At 44.8% G+C, this 22,754-nt stretch overlaps 1 protein-coding gene across 5 annotated transcripts in view; it reads right to left on the bottom strand.

Moving 5' to 3' along the window:
* Positions 1–22,754, bottom strand: part of Rps6kc1 (ribosomal protein S6 kinase C1) — a 250,085-nt gene that overhangs the window by 170,526 nt on the left and 56,805 nt on the right. For all 5 annotated transcript variants that reach the window (XM_029559456.1, XM_029559457.1, XM_008824853.3 and 2 more), the window contains one exon: positions 6,654–7,013. In XM_029559456.1, the coding sequence (XP_029415316.1) occupies positions 6,654–7,013 (360 nt within the window). The remainder of the gene's footprint in view (positions 1–6,653; positions 7,014–22,754) is intronic.

Below are 22,754 nucleotides of genomic sequence, written 5' to 3'. Positions count from 1 at the left end.
CTTGTATTTGTATGGGCATGTCTTTCTTTAATTTTGGAAAATTTTCTTCTACGATTCTGTTGAGGATCTGGTACATGCCATTATCTTGGGATTCTCCCCCTCCCTGTATGCCTATGATTCATAAATATGGTCTTTTTACAATTCCTGCATATTCCATTCCTGTAGTTTCTTAAATTCTTCTTAATCTTTGCTTGAGTGGTCTAGTTTGTCCACTTTATCTTCCAGTCTTGATATTCTGTTTTCTATTTCACTCATCCTATTGGTGAGGCTTTCTCCTGTCATTTCTAATTGGCTTACTGTTTCACTTCCTTCATTTCAGCCTGAGTAGTCATCAATATTTCTAATTCTTCTGAATTCATTCAGAAGTTTATCCCTATCTTCCTTCAGAGCTCTATGATTACCTTGTTTGTGTGTTCTTTAAATTCACTGAATTCTTTTATCATATTCATCATTGTTCTTTGAGTTCCATGTCCTGCATTATCTCTATGGGGTTCTCATTGTGCTCCTCTAGAGCTCTATCGGTTGGGGATATGTTATTTTGGTTTTTCATGTTATCATTTTTTCTCTGTGATTTTGACATGTGAATTTCTTTTGTAGTTTCTGATTCTTGTGTGAGACTCAAGCCTTCAAGTTTAGGTCTGCTTCTTTTTTGTAAACTTTATGTGCCTTGTGGTTTACTTTTGGGGCATGAAAAGCTGGTTTGTCTAAGCTTCAGGTTCTCTCTTTTGATTTTATATTGGAGTGGCCAGATTGCTTTTGTCTTCAGGAGTTCCCACAGAGGCCCAAGTCAGATGAGGATCAGATGTTCTCAGGCTTTCTCCTAAGGTCTGAATCCCTCCAGGATACATTTTGGCCTCAGGAATTTGGGGGTTGGACTGGCCTGGGAGCCGGGCCCAGGAAAGATGCTGGTCTCGGGCAGCTGGTGGCCATGCCACCCAGAGATGCAAAGGGAGATGGGGGCAGGAAGAGGCCCCAAGAGCTTCTGGGGACTGCAGGGAGGAACTGGGTTGGTCTGGATGCAAAGGATCAGGAAGCAATGATGGTTCCCCTGGTGTCTGGGGTGCCAAGGCAAGGAATTGGACAATACCCAGGCTAGGAGAGCTGGGTGGGGGAGATGGGAGGGTGAATGAGGCTGGTGGAGTCAAGGCCCAAAAGGTCGTGATGGACTTACCCAGGAGAGAGGCTGGCGGGGTTTGTGCAGGCCCAGGGAAGCAGAGGGAGGTGAGGGCAGAGGCCCAGAGGGCTTCCTGGGATCTCGAGAAAGAACTGGATTCGTCTGGATGCAAGGGATCAGGAAGCAGTGGTGGTTCCAGGCCGAGAGGTCAGCCCTGGTGTGCAGGAAAAAGGCTGGCCGGTTGTGCAGCCCAGGGAAACAGAGGATAACTCAAATTTTAAAGTTACATATTTTCGGGGGCTGGAGAGATGGTTCAGTGGTTAAGAACACTGTTCTTGCAGAAGACCCGGGTTCGAATCCCAGCACCCACATGGCAGCTAACAACTGTCTGTAACTCCAGTTCCAGGGGATCCAACACCCTCTTCTGTCCTCCACGGGCATTGTAAAACACAGGTGCACTTACCTACGTGCAGGTAATACACGCATACGCATAAAATAAAAATAAAAATAAAAAGTTACATATTTTCATTTCTAAACATTCAGTGCAGTACCAAATGACTTGTTTTCCTTTATCAAACTAAAACTTACTAAGCTCCTCATCTGCCCATCCAGTTTAAAACAAACATGAGTGTGCACAGGGTTTCCAGATATTTGAGTAACTCTCATTCAAAGGAATCATCAACAATCCCAGCAGTTCTGTCTAGCACTTGGTCATGACTATGCAGGGCCTGGCCATATTTATAGGGCCCACACATGTTGTAAAACCAGCCCTTCAAAGTCTGGCTTAATTTAGAGCTCATTCAAGTGACTCAATGGAAGCCTAGATGTATACATAAGTTTATGGTTTCTTCTAGACAGAATAGCCAAAACCCAGTAAGACACAGAGTGAATGCACAGGTCATGACTTTGAGGTACATCTGGACATCGCTAAGAGCCTAGGCTGGGTACTGCTGTTCAGTTTTTACCATAATGAAAATGGCAGAGAGCAAGCTGCATCTCTAAGCTGAGTATCAGCATTAGAATCTGTCACACAGGGGACAAGCACAAACAAAATGATCAAACACAAACTACACATCAGCAATAACCAGGAGGTCTTTTCATTACAAATCTCCTTCATAATGTGCACAAGAGACTTCAAAGGAAACAGAAGAGGAGAAGGGAAGGAGGGGAGAAAGGGGAGGGAAGAGAGGAGGACATGAAAGAGGGAGATGGGAGAGGGAGGGAAGAGCAGGAACTTTATGAAATCAGGTGTGGCCCAAGAGCAAATCTACCAAGCCCTGTACCCGAGATGCATACCACATGGTCGCAGATCACAGACATGGGTTCAGGGTTGGCAGGAGCCTATCATTTAAAGGGGCCATCACTCAGTATTATTTCCTATTTTCATAAGAAAACATATTTTACATTCCTTATCACCATGCCTACTGCATACGTGTAATAAATAAACGTGTGTTCAATGATCAACTGGATGGATAGACGGTTGAATGAACAGACAAAAAAATGACGGGAGATGGAAAAATAATATTCAAAGTAAAACTGTCAACACTTGACAATGAAAATCTGCTGTGTCTCCATTCTGAAAAGCTCATCTAATTAGGAGAGAAGTGGGCGAAAGCGCAGGACAGAGCAAAAAACAAAATTCAGGTTTTAAAAAGCCTAAAATCTGAAATTCTAGCTCAGCTCTCACTGGCCGTGTCCCTGACACCAGCATAATTCACGGAGTCTCAGTTTCTTCCGCCTGGGGGTTACGCGGGCCACCCGTAGGTGGGGGTTATGAGGACCACATTAGGAAGGGAGCAAGTCTGCCATTCTGGAACCTGGAACACACTACGCAGACCGGCTCTGAAATCAGTTCTGTGATTTGTAATGCGGACACAGATGGGTGTAACTAACAATGTTCACCATCTGCTACCTTCCTGTTTTAAATAATTATTCTTGCTAAGTAAATGCCAAGCATTTAGAATCATTATATAAAATGTTTCCATGCTCAAAATGTTAGTGTCCCTACACTAGCCCAGTATAACCTGCTAGAGATCAGCTTTGGGGTTTTCAGAAGTCTGAAAATAACGGAAGAAAAACACTTGTACCATGACAGGTATTTACAGATAACATGTTGGTGCTGTTTCAATGTTTCACTAATTCCGTTATGCCATCGGTTTTTGACTCTGCATCACCATACCTACAACAATCACTGAGGACACAAATTAACTTACCACCAGTTCCCACAATATGGAAAAAAGGTGGACGTAAAAGGATGGTAAGAACCGTGTGTCTTCTTCAGAGACTCAAGGCTATTCCTGTGACCCTGACTTGTTGACTTTCTCTCTTAAATCACAAAAACCTGAGAGTTTAGAAATGTGAATGGCACCTTCTTCCTCAGAACTATCTCTAAGCTGAGGGCCTAAATTAGTCAGAGTGCAAAGCCCAACCCCTGCCCCAGCACAGCCTGCTTCTCACTGATAGGCAGGGTCAGCTGCTGTTGTGCATGCATCTAGTTTCAGCTGTGCAAATGCCAGTTAGGAAGAAAACCACCAAGCACCTATATCAAGTCTACAGACAAGCCCCATACACTCCTGTAGGATGAACGGTTTAATAGGAAGCAAGCTTTTCCAACCCAAAACTCTATATAAAGCTCTCCTACATAGCTCTGAAGGCTGTTTTCTCTGGATTACCAGATGTCCAGACTTATTTATCAGAAAGCATTACAGATTCAAATCAAGGTCACGAGAACAACTGTCATAGAAAGAGCTAAGCTGAAATTCCTCATGTGTAGGTGTCATGGACTCCAATGGTGCTTCAGCTAAAGCGCTGTCACACAGAATACACCCTACCCAAGGGAGCATCTTTCCTGGCACAAATGTCAAACCAAGCCACAAGCCAGGGCCCCCAACTCCGCAAATTCAAGGCCGATGCCCATAGGTCTGTTAGGTAGTGTCTACTTTTCCAGGGTCCACAGACTGTACACACTGCTCTAATGTTACATTTGTAGACTGTCACATGCAAAACTGTAAAGACTGAAACACATATTTCATATATCAGTAAAAAATTAGAATTCCTGGGGTTAGGAGGATGGTTCGGCAGTCAAGAGCACTGGTTGCTCTTATAGAGGACCTGAGTGTGGTTCCCAGAACCCACATGGCAGTTCACAGCTGTCGGTAACTCCAGTTCCAGGGGATCAGATGCCCTCTTGTGGCCACTGGCGGCACTCCACACACATGGTGCACACACAAACATGCAGGCAAAACACTCAAGCATATAAAATAAAAATAAGTAAATGTTTCTAAAAATTGGAATTTTATAGATGGCAGATGCATGAAAAAAATAGAAAAATATGTGATTGTATAACTATTGTACTCACAGTTTGTGTAAATAAAACTTACCACATTATGAACAAAACTGACTGCTCTATGAATAAAGAATAAGACACTAAAAGCAGAAAGCCAACTACCAACTTCCGGACGGCACCTACCAATGAGTCGCAAGCCAGAGCAGGACAACGTGGCTTCAGGAAGACACACACAGGAAAAGAGAGTTACACTCAAATGAGCTAGGGCCCTCACTCTACAAACTCATCAGTGTAGACAGAAGTTTAACAGGCTTTGCACCAAGTTCTACAGGAGAGACAACTCTCCACCATAAGCATTAAAGTAAAACAACTGACTGAGACGTCTCTGTTATCTGCTAATGTGTACTTAGAATTCTCATTTCAAAGGAACAATTTTTACTTTTCTGGTGCCATCAAGTGGCAACGTTATGAAGTGTCCTGAGATTACATGCAAATAACTTTTAGACAGAAAGATGTCACATGATGTGACTCATCTGTGGTAACTAAATGCCAATGATGTTTCAGCAATTTAGTAAATTATCTGTGGAAGGAAGCAGGACGATCAGAGCAGACACTCTACAATGTATTCCCACTGTGAACCCCCAACTCAAGAAAGTTGTTACAGAAAGAACAAAGATGAATACATCTCTCAGGCAGAGTACTCCACAAATGAACACCTAACAGAGTATGAAATCACCTGAAAAATAAGGTTAGGTCCAAAATCATCTATCAGTCAAAATATGGGAACAAAGGACTTCAGAACTTGTTTCTCAATTAGAAATACTGAAGTTTACAGCTAAAATTATATAATGACAAATTTCCTGGGATGAAAATGACCTCAAATCAGCTATTTGAATCTGTGTTAACAGTCCACGTGAATATATCAGCAACTTCAGCAAGGGAAGAACCACCAACCAAACACTAAAAAACAAGATTCCGATGCCTTTTACTCCTACATACACAAAACAGTAACAGCTTTCTGATCCCCAGGCCCACTGAAACAGCAGCAATCATGAAATCTGAGCTTTCAGTAAAAGATGAAAATAGAAGGTAGAGAGATGGCTCAGCAGTTACAGCACTGACTGCTCCTGCAGAGGACCCAGATTCAGTTCCCAACATCCACATGGCAGCTAACGACTGTTTTTAACTCCAGTTCCAGGGGATCTGACCTCCTCTTCTGACTTCCACAGGCATTGCATGACACAGTGCACTTACATACATGCAAGCGATATACTCAGGGACACAAAATAAAAATAAAATTTGAAAAAAATGGGGATAGAAAAGTTATTTACCTACAGTCCCTCCTAAAACAACACGAACACAGAAACCAAAGAATTGGTTTAGGGCAAAGCCACAGGGACAGACTGAGAGAAAAGATAAGATGATGAGAAGTTGAGAGACTCACATGGCCCAACAAAGTCTCCAGAGTCAGGGGCTTGGTGACACTTAGGTAGCCGTGAAAACAGGAATAAAGGCTAAAAATCAGGAGAAGTGGTAAAATCCTGGTTATGAAGCAGTTAAGAGAAACACACTGTAGAAAAGAGAAGGTTCTAGACTAACAGGCCACCAGGCATGCTCAGAGAAAATACCATGGCAAAGTGCTGACAGACACAGAGCTGGGTGACCTGCACAGCATCCTCAAGTCAGATAAGAACAGCAACAGAAACAACTGTCTGAGAACCCCTGGGCAGAAGCCACACCCACCTCTGACTAGCCAAGAAGCCATGTCTCTAACTACAGAACACTTTGTTCTGCTTCTACAAGGAAAAGTATAAAATAAAGTCTGATGCTTTAAGAAAGCAAGCTCTACTTACAGACACTGAGTTACGGGGTCTGTATCGCCCACATCACCAACATGAACCACACCAGTCACCACAGGGAACAAGGAAGAGTAGAAGGCATGCTTACTTTAAAAGTCAATTTTTGTCTCCCCAGACCACTGAGAGTGAGTCCCCGTGAGCACTCAGTGAGAACTGCAGTCAAGAGGAAGGTTCCTACTCCTACAATTCGGGGATGCTGACTTTTTCGAAGAACCAACTTTGTACATTCACTGATCAGAGCGCTACACGCCTGCGATGATGTCCTGCAAGTTCTCACTTTCAGGCTTGTTTACACATGGCTTATACAGAAGGTAAAGGCACGTGCACATACTTTGGTTTTCCAGACGCCCACATAAGAGCTTGCCCAAATGTATGGACACAAGCAAAACCGTACCTTGCACCCCTTCCAGGAGCAGATCCACACCTTTCCTGTAGAAGTCAGAAGCAGCTTCATAGTCATCTTCCTCTTCTTTCTTTAAAGCCAATTTTATTAATTCTCCTGCTTTTTCCAGGTAATCTTTCTTGCCAAGCCTAGGTTTTAAACTGCTGGGAAAGAGGCCACGACTTTCCCGTTCTTCCGTTTTGCTCGGTTCACTGTCGGAAGCAGCAGCCCCAACTGCCGAAGAATCCGAAGAGAGACTCAGACCAAAAGTTCTACTGGGAGAACTTTGATGGGAAGCCATTTCATCATCTAAGTCGGCAAGAGAATCCGCATCAACGGTGAGGGACAGGAGCTCGCTGTCGCCCGAGAGGCCTGGAGGGACCACAAGAGAAAACAGTAAACTGAGCATCAGCCAAAGGCAGGCAAACACGCCAATCACTCACTCTTCTGTTGACCAGTTCAACGGGGTGGCCGTAATTTACAGCGGAAGTCAGGGTCCAGTTGTGTCTTCCAGCTCCTTCACTTTTGCACTGTTACTCTGGATGACCCTCTCCTTGCCTTAATCACCAAACAGACACTGAATTCAAGTCCTTATCTAGCCTTGATCAAAAGAAACTTCACCAGAAGAACTTGTAAACTGGTGATAGAACTGCTGTTTGCACACACAGCTGCAGTAAACAACAGCATTACGATGGGGGGGGGTGGGGACGACGGGAACAAGACCCAAACCGTACCTGAATCCCAGCTCTTGGCACTCTGTGGCCGGCAGGACGATCCTTAACAATGTACTTACTCTACAAAACTTCCACAAGAAACAGAGCGTGTGTGGACAGCAAGGGGACCTTGCTCCACCCTGCGCTGACGTCATGAGGGTAAACAGGCACGGCAGACGCCAGCCTTCGGGGAAACGTCCCTATCTGGAAACGCTTGCCACTCAAGTTGTTCTTCGAAACGACTGAAGATTTAGAAATTTTTGTTTGGGCCTCTTCTGAAGGCTCTGAGTAAAAACTCAACTGTGTTTATACCTCAGTTTTCAGGTGGAAAATCAACAGTAGTAGGTGGTGCTGAGCAGTCTGCAGTATTTCCGTGTCATGTAACTGACTTCAAGATAATAGGCACAAAGTGCGATGGACCACAGCTCTCTGGTCTTGTGATCTCCCTTCACACCCTTAAAAGTGGCTGAAGACTCCAACCAGCTTTTTTAAATTTTTACTTTATGTGTGTGAGTGTGTTGCCTGCATGTGTTAAGCACACCTGTGTGGTACAGTGCCCACAGAGGTCAGAAGAGGGCATCGGATCCTCTGCAACTGGAGTTACGAATGGTTGGTTAGTTGCCATGTGGGTGCTGGGAATCGAACCCAGAACCTCTATAAGAGCAGTCACTGCTGTTCACTGCTGAGCCATCTCTCCAGCCCTCAAGAAGGTTTTATGAATGTGGATTATATCTATAAATATTTATCAGCAATGAAGGCTGGTAAGATGGCTCAGTGGGTAGAGGCATCTGCCACACAAGCCTGTGGAGAACTGTTGTAAAGGTAGGAGAGAACCACTCCACACAGTTGTCTTCTGACCTCCACGCATGAGCCATGGCACACACATGCACGCACAATACTAATAAACCTTAAATATATATGCATATATTCAATTACCAATACTGTATTAAAGAAGACAGAAATGTTTAAAATAGAATAGCAACAACTATTACATAGTAACAAATTTTATGAAAAATAACTATATTTGACAAAATAAAACACTGAGAGAAGTAGAACTCTCATATTTCTGCAAGTCTTAATGTCTGTCTGGTAGAACAGAGCACGGCAAGATTCGGACATGTGACTGCGTCATCTGTCATCATGCACTGCTGTGGTCGAGAAGATGTGACTAAAATAGAAAGTGTTTATGATAATTGTGGTTACTGCTTTTCTTTCTTTTAATCACATTTATCGTGTGTGTGTGTGTGTGTGTGTGTACATGTGTATGCATGCACACTTGTGCCACAGCACACATTGTAGAGGTCAGAGGGCAACTCTATGAAGTCAATTCTTTCCGTGCACAATGTGGGACCTGGGGACCAAACTCAGGTAGTGAGGCTTGATGGCAAGTACCTTCACCTACTGGTTTTTCAATATTACACCAGAACTCCAGACATTGGCTATTTTCTTAAAACTAACTGCAGTGTGGAATATATAAAATCCAACCAATTAAATTTCTGAATTTTGCTGCATGTAAATCCACTGGCCTGTCTTGTTCCTGAATGGCTCTTTCATCTACACTTGTTTGCAGCCTAACAAATCAATTATTTTGAAAGAAATTAGTTCCCTGACGGACACAGATTTTTTCCAAATATTGACTTCATGTTTCATTACTGTGATATAAAAATCACATTTGTTAATATCAGCACCAACTTGATCACCAATTGTCTAAGTATTAGAAAACTGTCAAACTCAAAGTGACAGGGAAAAATTATGTAAAAATCCTAATTTGGGGTAAAAAACTGTTTCATTAGCAACAAAGATTATGAGCGGTGTTCCCCCAAAGACTCAGCTTTCATTTCAAGAAAAAAGTATAAAAAAGATGGGGCTGGAGAGATGGCTCAGCAGTTAAGAATACTGGTTGTTCTTGCAGAAGACCCGGGTTCGAATCCCAGCACCCACATGGCCACTAGCAACTGTCCATCCCAGGGAATACGACAGTCTCTTCTGACCTCTGCAGGCATTGCATGACACAAGTGAACTTACCTACATGCAGGCAATACACACATACACATAAAATTAAAAAATTTAATTTAAAAAAAAAAAAGTATAAAAGCCCAAGTCTGAGTGACAACGTTTGTCAGTTATGGATCCAGCAAAATAGTGCCTGTAAAGAGAGCAGCTCCCTCAGGACAAGTATGGTGGCTGGGCAGAGCTCTGTGTACTCCTCCCCAGACAAGGCACAGTTCTCCCTGTTAGAGGGGCACTCGGAGCTGGTGTGGGTCTCAACACGCACACTGGCAGTGGCAACTCTGAGTTTGGTGTCACAGTCTCCAGCAGCTTGATCCTCACTGCCTTAGAGTGTGACATTCTGTGCAAATGTCAGCAGGGTGGAAAACAGTCCAGATGAATGTAGTATTTTTTTATATATTTTATTTATTACTTTTATTTTATGTGTATGAGTGTATTGCCTGCATGTATGTGAGTGCACCCTTGCCGAGCAATGCCACGGAGGTCAGAAGAGAGCTTCGGATTCCCCTGGAACTGGAGTTAAGGACAGTTCGTAGCCGCCATGTGGGTGCTGGGAATCAAACCTGGGTCCTCTGCAAGAGCAGTCAGTGCTCTTAAACGCTGAGCCATCTCTCCAGCCCCTGAATGTAGTATTATTAAAACAGCTTTTGCCTTGTGGATCCTTGCAAGACCTCAGGAACACTGAGAGGTCTGAAATCCACTCTGTGAACTGTGGCTCTCATTAAGATTCACAATCACCTAATGTAAAAAATAGTTTAGGGATATTTAGAGATCCACACTGGGCTGTTTCTGCTTTGAACTTGGGGGGGGGGGGTTGGTGATGCTACAGAATCAAACCCAGGGCGTCATACATGCTATGCAAGTGCTCTATCACTGAACTACATCCCCAGCCCAGCACTGCCACTGCATATCAAATGCCAAGCTTCTCAAAAAAGTAGCAGGGGAGGGAGCTGGAGAGATGGCTCAGCGGTTAAGAGTACAAGCTGCTCTCACAGAGGACCCAGGTTCAATTCCCAGCACCCACATGGCGGCTAACAACAGTCCATACCTCCAGTTTCAGGAGATCTGAGGTCCTTTTCTGACCTCCACAGGCATTACATGGCATAGGTGCACTTACATATCTGCAATATACTCATACATATAAAATAAACATAAATAAAATATCTTTTATTTCAAAGAAGATTATTTCACAAGACGAAATGCTAAAAGCATAGGAGTGGAACTGAAGGGAAGTCAGACAGGCCAAGGAGGGGTCAGCAAACTCTTTTTCTATTTGGGGCCTTGCCAGTCGTATGGTCCCAGCTGCAGCTCTCAGCTTTGTGCAGAAGTGTAAATCAGACATCAGAGATGACTAAACATAGCTGTGTTCCAATAGAGCTTTATTTGTGGACACCGAAATTTAATTCAATATAACATCACACAAAAAACAGTATTCTGAGGTTGGCCAGGACTACATAGTGAGACCCTGTCTAGAGAGAGAAAAAAGTTTCTCAGCTGACATCTGGAAATCCACAAGAGGGAAGAGCAAAAGCTCAAGTCCCAAGACACCCACTTGCAGCGAACTTGTAGGCATGGTAGAGACCTATCCTGGGCATGGTGTTATACTTGTAACCCCAAGCTGAGGCTAGAGGATCCCATGCGGCCAGCCTAGGCTACTGAGTAAGAACAGCTGAAGAAAAGGAAAAGAAAAGCAAGTTGTTCTGTGTCTACCAATAATTATGGCAATCTGCTACTGACAGAAATGAAAACCCAAACAGGCCAGGCCTGGTGGCGCTCGCCTTTAGTCCCAGCACTCAGGAAGCAGAGGCAGAGGCAGATCTCAGTGAGTTCAAAGCTGGTCTACAAAGTGAGTACCAGGCCAGTTGGGGCTACAGGGACACCCTGTCTCAAAAAAACCAAAAAAGAAAAAAAAAGAAAAGAAAACCCTAACAAAAACTTAAACATTTAAAAAAAAAAAAAAAAAAAAAAAAAAAAAATCCCTAACACCATGGTAAGGTGGTTCCTGAGAGTGCCTCAAAGAAAAAGATAAAATGAAATAAAAAATAATATTCTTTGGGGTTTTTCAACCATTGTAGTTCATAGGCCATGGGAAAGCAGCAGTGGGCCACATCTGGCCCCTGGGTCATGGTTTGCTGGCCTGGTGCGGCCTCAAATTGCTCACTTCCTGTCAAAACAAGAGCAAGTGCCTGTGACCAGCAGCAAAGCTCCAGGCTCACATCTGCTTTAAACTGCTTTGGCCCCTGTCCAGGCGGCCTGGCTTCCTTTTTTCTTTCCAGTCCTTAGGATCCTACTGGGTGTGGTGGCCCACACCTTTAACCCCACACTCAAGAGTTCCAGCCCAGCCAATGTTACAAAGTAAGACTCAGTCTCAAAACAAACAAAAGAATCAAATGCTTAGGATCCCTTGAAAGGACACTGTTGTTTCCCCAGAAGGCACAGACTCTGCAGGTACAGCACTTCAGCTCTTGGCATTTCAGCCATGCAGGAGCACCTGACAGAGGGGATTTAATGCTCAAAGTCTTCAACGAACTCACAGCTACTCACCAATTATCTGAAAACTATATAAATTTGATCAGAAGTAGTAATTACCACACGGCATCACCACACGGCATCACCACACTGCGTCCTCCCTGGAACTGCCCTCCAGCACCACACAGCATCACCACACGGCATCACCACACTGCATCACCACACTGCATCATTACACTGTATCCTCCCTGGAACTGCGCTCCAGCACCACACAGCATCACCACACGGCATCGCCACACGGCATCACCACGCTGCATCACCACACTGTGTCCTCCCTGGAACTGCGCTCCAGCACCACACAGCATCACCACACGGCATCACCACACGGCATCACCACACGGCATCGCCACACGGCATCACCACACGGCATCACCACGCTGCATCACCACACTGTGTCCTCCCTGGAACAGCGCTCCAGCACCACACAGCATCACCACACGGCATCACCACACGGCATCGCCACACGGCATCACCACGCTGCATCACCACACTGTGTCCTCCCTGGAACCACACCTTCCTGTATCATACTGTGTCTTCACCAGAACTGCACTTCCACCATCACATTGCTGCTACATGCTTTGCCTGAGTTTCCTTTCCTGTAAAAGGGTCAAAGGGCAAGCAGGTAGCTACGTATACTCAAGTTTCTTGGCTTGGATACAAAAATCTAGGAATACAGTTACACTTCCTCTTGCCTTTGCAACCTTATTTTACTAGCAAAACTAAAATTAAATCAGCAAAAGTTAAACCATCAAGACACATCTGGTGTGAGACTACGGTTGTTGGTAAAGTATAGCTCAGGTGGCAGAGTGCTTGCCTACAATGCATGAAACTCTGGGTTCAATTCCCAGCACTACATAAAACAGGTGTGGTGGGCAAGCCTGGCAATCTCATTACTAGGGAGGCAGAAGCAGGAGAATCAGGAGTTCATGGCAATCTTTTGATATGAGTTGGCGGTCAGCCTTGGGTACATAAGACCATATCTCAAACCAAAATATGAACAAAAAAAAAACCTGTCAGGATATACACTAAGGAGATAAGTCAGTGAGGTGTTTTTCATAGAAGCATGAGGATCTTTGTTCAATCCCCAGGTATGGTGGCCCACATAGTAATCCAGCACTGGGGAGGCACAGAAAGGAGCTCTGGGGCTCACTGGGCAGCCAATCTAGTCTACCTAGCACCCCCAGGCCCGGGAAGACCCTGTCTCAAAAGCCAAGGTAGACGGCACTGAGGAACAATTAATTCCTGAGGCCGTCCTCTGACCTCCACATGCACATGCACAACGGTATACACACCACACAAAAATGAACGCCAGCGCAGCACACACACGCACATACACACACCTTCAGTTATATCACAAATGGGTAACAACAGTCATGATCAAGGTCTTACCCTTTGATTCAACATGAAAAACACTATGAATAATCAGTCTAACCTAAAACTGCCCCAAAACAAAATAGATAACATTAAAAAAAAAATTTAGAGAGGAAGTCTGACAGTAAATTATGTAAGAAATATTCTACACAGACTTCCTTTCAAATTTTAACTAATTCTAAATGAAGAATCTAAATTTAAAAAAAAAAACCTAGTGAATTATAAAGAGAAATATTTTAACCCAACTAAGAAAAGTAAAGGAAACAAACAGAATTCTAATTTAACCTTCAGAGTAGAAAACTCTGAAATTCGTGTCAAAAGCACAAATATCACTTATTTCTTTGACCCAGAAATTAAGCAATTTATAGCAAAAATAATTATGTCTATAAGCAAATCTATGTATAAGAATGTTTAACCTAAAAATTTGTGGACGTTTAGAGATAACATAAATTCCCAACAATGGAACATTATAATACCTCCCCATGTAGCCCCAGCTGTCCTGGAACTCACTGTGTAGACCAGGATGGCCTTGAACTCAGAGATCCACTTGCCTCTGCCTCCCAAGTGCTGGGATTAAAGGCATGTGCCAGCACACCCAGTTTGCTGTAAAGCTGTTAAAAGTTGGGGCTGGAGGGGCTAGAGAGATGGCTCAGCGGTTAAGAACACTGACTGTTCCTGCAGAAGACCCGGGTTCAAATCCCAGCACCCACATGGCAGCTAACAACTGTCCATAACTCCAGTTCCAGGGGATCCGATAGCCTCTTCTGTCCTCCACGGGCATTGCACAACACAGGTACACTTACCTACATGCAGGCATAACACTCATATACAGAAAAAAATAAAAATAACACAGGTGCACTCACATACATGCAGGCAATACACTCATACACATAAAATAGGGGCTGGAGAGATGGTTCAGCGGTTAAGAGCACTGGCTACTCTTGCAGAGGACCTGGGTTTGATTCCCAGCACCCACATGGCAACCAACAACCGTCTATAACTCCAATTCTAGGGGAATTCAACTCCCTCTTCTGACCTCCACAAGCATTGCACACCACGGGTGCACTTACACACATGAAGGCAATATACTCAAAAACATAAAATAAAATAAATAATAAATAAAATTAAAACAAATAATATTTTCAAATAAAATAAAAATACAGATATTAAAGTCAATTACAGCTTAACACAGTTAATCATGACATATAGAAATGGCAAACTGCATAGCATAGAATTAACTCCAAACTCAGAAAAAAGGCTCAAAAGATAGAGTAAAGTACTGACAGTCTTCTCTGCAGATGGGACTGCAGGCGACTACAACACACAGCTTCTCACGTGCCTGGTGGGGGTGGGGGGACCTCAGACTTAGTAACTGAAGACACTAAAAAGGTGTTGTGACGGCTAAAAAGCAGGATGTGCCTGAGAATACTTATATAGGAATTACTCATAAAACACAAGCCACATGGATCATCCACTGCACAGCCGAGGAATTCCCACCTTCAAAACTAGGCAGAAGGGTTGCAAAGGCAGAAGTGCTCATGGTGGTGAACTGACACCCTTCCTTATCTCATTCCTCCCTCCTGATGGAAGCTGGAGCCAAGCGCACAGCCAACCACACTCAGCAGCTCCCACCTGTGCTGGCTCTTCCTGTTCCTTATTTAAGCAATTTCTAAACTCCCTTTTCAATGAAGTGCTCTCTCACAGCCAGCCCGAGAAGAGCCCCCTTTTTGTCCAGTGCTGGGGATCAAGTGTAGGGCCTCCCAAGTCCAGGCAGCAGTCTACCAAGCTGCAGCTCCAGCCCCAAGCACTCTACCACTAAGTCTCAGTCCCAACATGGCAATTTGCTACAGTTTGGATATGAAATGCCTACCACCAATCCATGTGTTGAAGACCCTGACCCATGACACAACTGGAAGAGACCAGAACCTTTAAGAGGTGGGCCTCGTGGAAGAAATGCGACCACTGGGAGTGAGCCTTTGAAGGGGCAAGTACAATCCTGGCCTCCTTCATTCCCTGCTTCCCAGGCATCGAGACATGAATGGTTTCCTTGCCCATTCATTCCCATCATGCTATTCTGCCATGCCTCAGGCCAACAGGCAACAACCACAGACCAAAACCTCTGAAAATGAACCAAAATAAACCCTCCCTCCTCGTAAACTGTTGGTCTTGAGCCCTTTGTCACAATGATTGAAAGCTGGCTAACACATAGAAACATCTTTCACCACTGTAACAATGACTCTCATGTTAAAGCTCCTTTTCTCATACACAAGTGCTCTAGCACTGAGCTACAACCCCAGACTTCATTCACTCATACACGTGAATATATATGGACACACACATACATACACAGATATGCACATCTCAATCCTGCTTTACTCATCTTACATCCATAATACGTCTGCATTAATACAGTGCTTGCTCAGCTCCTGGAAATGGCCCCACAACTCAACTTGTTATATACAAAACTACACGTAAATACCACATGAGGTAGCGACTACAACCCAGAAAGTGTACACGCCCAACATAGAGCAAGGAGCACTTAAGAAGCTTCTAGTCTTGGTGTGGAGGACAGCAGTGAGCAACGCCCAGCCACAGATACTGGATACAATAGAGACGACTTGTCAGAAGTTACCATCCTACAGCAAGCCATCCTTACAGGGGCCTTTTTAGGCCATCACCAGAGTGACTGCACCCTTCACCAACACCACCACCAGAGTGACTGTGCACCCTTCACCAACACCACCACCAGAGTGACTGTGCACCCTTCACCAACACCACCACCAGAGTGACTGTGCACCCTTCACCAACACCACCACCAGAGTGACTGTGCACCCTTCACCAACACCATCACTCAAAACCGACACCACTTTTGGAAATTAAACAAGAAGGAAGTCAGAGGTCCCATGAAAGGGTTCTGCCTCTGGGTGCGGATCACAGAGATTCCAGTCTCGGTGCTGTTAGAGGGCCCCAGGTGACTTGTTAAAAAGCAACCACAGTCATGAGGGGTTTATTTAGCATCCCAGTCTCCCTACGGCCCTCACCTCTGGGCTTTGAACTGCTCAGAGTCGGGCAGTATAGCGAAATCTGCCTAGGACACCAGCTCTGAAAGACGGGCCTTGGGGGAAAGGTTGTACTGCCACAGACAGACGGAAGCTTTCTACTGTGAGCCATCAGAACCCCGCATTTGAAGACCTTCTGTACAAAGACATCGGTCTCCTTTGGACAACAGGTGGCCTCTTGTGGGTGACTATATATAAAACATACAGCCTCGTTTATTAGCTCATCATCTCTGCTCAACTCTCTGGTTCAAAAAGTGCCACTGTCAACCAAAGGCAGTCCTACTTCCCCTGCAACAGTGAGTCCTGCTTCATGCACAAGAGCCCAGCCAGCAGAGCCAAGGTTCCCAGGAGGAGGACACAGTCAGATCCCACCAAGAAACACGCCCTTAGAGGAGGGGCTCATGAGGCTTCACCTAACTGAGGAGCCGTGCTTCCTTGGTGGTATACCCACTGGTAAGAAGCCTGACATCACTTAGTTCACCCCACACCCATGCTCATGCAGGAAACCCTAAACTCAGAGGACCATTTTTAAAAAAAGGAAGTTCAAAGGGAGGGCTGGCTGGTGAGAAGGGGTCCAGAGGGAGTGAGAATGGGCTAAGCAAGGATGACGGGATTACATACATGTAGGAAATGATGACAGGATTAATTACATACATGTAGGAAATTGTCAAATACAGTTTTAAATAGAAAGAAAAGAAATAAGCCCTTCTAAATAAGTGTGAGTGGAATCCTAATCTAGAGCTCCATGCTAATCAGGACTCTGGTTCCTGGGGCCTTATTCATCAGCTGGCGACAGCTGTTGCCCTGAGGAGAACCAGCCTTGATGCTTCATATGCTGAATAACACACTCGAGCTATGCCTGGGCTTCACCCTCAAAACTTTATGCAGTGTGCTGGGATAGTGCTGCACGGTCTGGGAAACAGAACAAGCTCAGAAAGCCTAATGCTGCGGGCAGAGATGCCCTATCACCCGGCTCCCTTCTCACTCAGTGGATGTGCACTCTGCTACTTGCCCCCTTCTCTGGGCTCCAGGGTTTCAACTGTTACCTTGTGCAAGGAGCTCGCCCTGATCTTTCCTCACCAAGTATGTGCTCATCTCCTCACTGCAGATTGAGTTCTGGGACTCTTACTAACCACTGGGTTGACTCGGATACATGGCCTAATGATCTTGAAACTCCCACAGAGTTGAAAAGGAAAGCATTTACATTACTTCTAATGTTCCTTCCTATCCAAAGCCCTGATATGTAGGATGAATCACTTTTTTTTTATTTTCTCCATTCTGGCACTAAATTGCAAATATCCAACATAATCCTCAACACGTAAGGTCTTCAGGGGTCAGCGTTCATGAACTGTACCATCCGCTCTCTGACGAGCATGCACACTGGTGCAAGATCTCACAGGCCCTCATCCTTATTGCTGACCTGCTGGGGTTTTGTTGGCTTAGTTATTTTTTTTTAAGAACTGATTTTTTATTATGTATGTGTGTCTGTGTGTGTGTGTGTGTGTGTGTGTGTTTATGTACACATGAATGCACTGCCTGTGGAGACAAGAAGAGGGTATCGGATACCCTGGAGCTAGAGTTACAGGTGGTTGTGAGTCACCTAACATGGGTGCTGCCCGTCCACTAGAAGAACAGCAGGCACTCTGAGTCACTGACCCATCTCTCCAGTTTCTTGGCTTTCTTTCTTGAGATAGGGTCTCATGTAGCCCAGGATGGCCTCAAACTCACTATGTAAGTGAGGCTGGCATTAGACTCTAATCTTCCTGTCTCCACCTCCCAAGTGCTGGGATTTCAGGTGCGTACCACCAGAACTGGTTCATTTGTGCTTACCTTGAGAAAAGCTACCTATTTATTTTAAGCTTGCCCATTGAAGCAAATTCAAGTAGTCAGGGGAAGTAAATAAAACGGTTGAGTAAACAAGCACTTGAGAAAAAATAAATTCTTCAAGCTTAGTGAGTACCTGATAGCCTAATAAGGCACTTGAAGCCAGGAATAATCCCAGTCCAAGATTCACCAAGATTCACCAAGATTCAGGTTCCTATGGTGCCACCTCGTGGGCATCTGGAGAATAAAAGTTCTATTTTAAATTTAGATTACTCTTTTTTATTTATTTATTATTTTTATTTTATGTGTATGAGCGTATTGCCTACATGTATGTAAGTGTACCCACGTCGTGCAAAGCCCAAGGAGGTCAAAAGAGGGGTGTTGTATCCCCTGGAACTGGTATTACAGGCAGTTAGCCGCCATGTGGGTGCTGGGACTTGAACCTGGGTCCTCTGCAAGAGCAGTCAGCACTCTTAACTGCTGGACCATCTCTCCAATCCCTCAATTTAAATTACTTTTAATTGGACTTTCTCTATTTTGTCATATTATATTCTGCACTGTGCAGACTTTAATCTTATAAACAACTGAAGGATGTTCCTATTTAAAATGATTCTTCCTCTAAGAACAAACATTAAAGCCACCAAATGAAAATAATACAAATACTTTTAAAAAGAACAAATGGCATTTTGACACAGAAGGAGTTTTTAGCTTTGTGGATGGGAAACATGAGCCTACACGGTGACCACTGCACACGTGGTCAGAGCTCAACCTTGGGTTGGTCCTCGCCTTCCACCTCGTTTAAGATAGTCACCATTGCACACACCAGGCTCGGTAGCCTGCGAGCTTCCGGGGATCCTCTGCCTCTGCACCCATCTCACTGGAAGAACACTGAGATCACAGATGAATGCCACCACACCAGATACTATGTGGGTCCTAGGAATCTGAACTTAGGTCCTCATGTTTAGACAGAGCCATCACCCAGCCCTACAGAAGGGTTTTTATAAAACTTAAATAACTATACACCATCCCAGTTAATCCTCCAATGTTTTAAATAAGCAACACTATGCAATTTAACAGTTTAACTACAATCTCCTGGCTTGTCAACACAGAAAATATTTATTACCTTGTTGATTACCAAACACAAATCTAAGTGCCATTTTAAGGAATCCTTTGTAAAAACCAGCAATATCTGCTACTCTGCTAATACCTCATTTACTCTACAATGGCTAATTCAAGACAAGTTCATGGAACCTTCTGAGCCTCTGTGATCACTACTGAGCATGTGGGGGAACTGTTCATCCACAATTTGTGGAACATTTGGCTATTCCAGAAGACAGTTCAGAATATCTGCTCTAGGATGTGCTGCCCGGAAGAAGCCAATCTCTCTGTGAATCGCCTCTCACTGCTGCATGGACCTAGAAAATGCCCCTCCAAAACCGTGGAGGAAGTTGAGTAACATTAGGAAGAGGAAATGACACGGATTTCTTGATGGAACTAGAGTCACATCGAAAGGTAAAGAAACAAGGCCAGCACAGTGAGGCGACCTGCATCCCTCAACAGGGCGACACTCCGAGGCTGCGCTGCGGTACTTCCCCCACCCCCTGTGAGCAGGCTTCCACTAACGTCTCAGAACGTCTGTGGCTAAGTTTAACCCAAATAAAACACAGAATTTTCAAACGAAAATAAAATGTCCATGAACAATTAGCTCGCCTATCATCTCTGAGGAAATAGAGTTTAATTGCTCATGAGAAAAGAGACAAAGAAGAAACAGCATTTTGCTTTGTGTTTTTTTTAAATAAGAAAAATGTTAACTTTCTGTCTAAAAACCTACTGGATATTTCATAATTTTAAGTTTCATACTAAATCAGTTGCCAGTTTACCATCAAGTTACTGATTTTACGAAATCCAAAAGGGGTTCTCTACCCCACAGGACTGCAATAACCCTCAGACAAAAATAGACGTCTTAGATATTCATGTTTCCATCAGAACTTGCATTTTGAAGTAACCTAGGATCTATTGATTGCATTTTTTAAATATTTTATTTATCCTTTTATGTGTATGAGTGTATTGCCTGCATGTATGTAAGTACACCAGTGTTGTGCAATGCGTAAGGAGGTCAGAAGAGGGCATCGGAGCCTCTGGAACTGGAGTTACAGACAGTTGTTAGCTGCCATGTGAATGCTGGAAACCAAACCCGGGTCCTTTGCAAGAGCAGCCAGTGCTCTTAAACACTGAGCCATCTCTCCAGCCCCTACTAACTGCATTGTTAAGTGTGAACAAATATAATAATAATCATTGAGCATCTACACCTGCTCTCTGGGAAGTGATAACCTTGCAACAGGGTTTGTCTCCAAAGTCTGTGCGCTTAGACCTCAGTGTAACCGTGGTAAGGATGCAGAACTAATAGGGGTAGAACCACATGGGCGAGGGTCAGTGAATGTAGTTCTGTGGGACCCTGATGAGTTAAACTGGCCTCCTCCTCAGTCTCTGCCTTCCTGTTTCAACAAGTGTGCTTTGAGTGTAAAATGCCCCCCCGCCCCCGCCCCGCAGGCTCAGTTGTTTCTCACACCTGGTTCCCAAGTGGTGGCGCCAGTTTTGAAGGCTGTGGAGCCTTTAGGAGATGGGGTGTAGCTGGAGAAGGTGGGACATCAGGGGCGGGGGAAGCCCTGAGGGAGACATCTGCTAACAGTGCCAGCACCCACACACACTGCTTCCTGTCTGCCACCAAGATGTGGTGGCCATCCTGGACACTCTCCCGCCCCATGGACAAGACCCAGTCCTCTTCCATGCCTGCCGCTGCATGTACTGACACTCCCTGAGGATGAGACAAATAGACCCCTCCTGTACACCACTTCCCTGAGGTATCTTGTCCCAGTGACAGGAAGAGCGGCCACCACGGCCACAGCGCCTTCCGCAGGCGGTCGCTCTGCTCCCTTCCGCTCCTCCACCTTGTTGTGGGGGCCCCACAAAATCTTGAAGATATGGCCCCTGAGTCTTGGGCTTCCCCCTACTAAACTGGGAGCCTCTTTCCTTCATAGAGAATTCAGCGGTGGCTATTTAGTTAGGGTGACAGAAAGCAAACTGCTATGGCATGCCTCACTGGGCTGGAATTCCTGGAAGCAACAGGCTAAATACAAAAATCTGCCCTTCTGCTCCATCCTCCAGAAACAAATTCAGAAGAAAAACGGCGACCAACATTCAAAACACTGTCTAAAACACGCTCCGAGGAGTGTTCTGGAGTCAATCTCCTCACACTTGGGCTGCGAGGCAAACCATGGGCATTCCACCAGCCTCTGCAAGCCCTGCACTCCAACATGGGGCCGGCAGCTGCCGACTTCCCTGAACTTGGCTCTGGATGCTCGCCCTGCTTGCCTCTGGGTTTCCAGCCTTGGATAGGACAGCAAATCTTCCTGTTTCTCACTGCCAGACACTCCTGGCATAGCCAAAAGCCATTTTCCCTCTCAAAAGGACAGTATGACACTTCCTTCTACCTGTACTTGTCAACCAGGCATCCTTCAGGTCTGGTTAGCCAGGCTTAGAGGCTTCTGAGGGAGGGGACCCGGCTTCCGGCTCCGGACTACCCGCTCTTGGCAGGCTGCACCGAGGTCTGTGGAGAGTAATCAGCTGAAGCCAAACTGCACTGTGGGTATCAGTGTCGGACAGCAGACATTGTTTTCTGATTTTAAGTAAAAATGAATGCTGCCCTGATTTCTCCCATTGAAGGAATTTAGCTCTTGAAAGAGATCCTTCCAGGGGCGGGAGAGATGGCCCAGCAGTTAAGAACACTGGATGTTCTTACAGAAGACCTGGGTTCGAATCCCAGCACCTACATGGCAGCTAACAACTGTCTGTAACTCCAGTTACAGGGGATCCGACTGCCTCTTCTGGCCTCCCCAGGCATTGCACAACACGGGTGCACTTACCTACATGCAGGCAATACACACATACACATAAAATAAAAATAATTTTTTTTTGGTCTTTTTGAGACAGGGTCTCCTTGTAGCTCCAGCTGTCCTGGAACTCACTATGTAGACCAGGCTGGCCTTGAACTCACAAAGATCAGCTGCCCCTGCCTCCCAAGTGCTGGGATTAAAGGTGTGTGCTACCACGCCCGGCTCAAATAAATTTTTTTCAAAAGAAAGAGATCCTTCCAAAGAAAATATATCTTTTGAAACTCACAAACTCTAGGGTCACCCACATAGACAGACCAGTGTGTCCAGTGTTGGCCTGCACTGTTATGAATACAGTGTTTTCTTTAATTCTAAAGAATGAAGTTCACAGGCCAGGTATGGTGACACACGCCTCTAATCCCAGCACTTGGGAGGAAGAGGCAGGCGGATCTCTATGAATTTTAGTGAGTTCCAGGACAGTTGGGGCTACAGGGAGAGCCTGTCTTAAAAAAAAAAAAAAAAAAAAAAAAAAAAAGCCACCATCCCAAAAGAAATTACTTCTAAAAATAATACTCCTTCCTTTCCACCCTGGACCATCACAAAGGACAGTGACCTCCACATTGTTCCCACTCATGAAAAATTTAACTTGAAACAGCTCTGGACAGCTTTCCTTCCACACGAGCTCACCTACCTATGATAAAGGCTTATTGTGGCTAG

This window comes from Nannospalax galili, unplaced genomic scaffold (genome assembly GCF_000622305.1).
Source record: "Nannospalax galili isolate Female #2095 unplaced genomic scaffold, S.galili_v1.0 scaffold648, whole genome shotgun sequence".
NCBI lineage: Eukaryota > Metazoa > Chordata > Mammalia > Rodentia > Spalacidae > Nannospalax > Nannospalax galili.
This window is presented reverse-complemented; position numbering and strand designations above follow the sequence as displayed.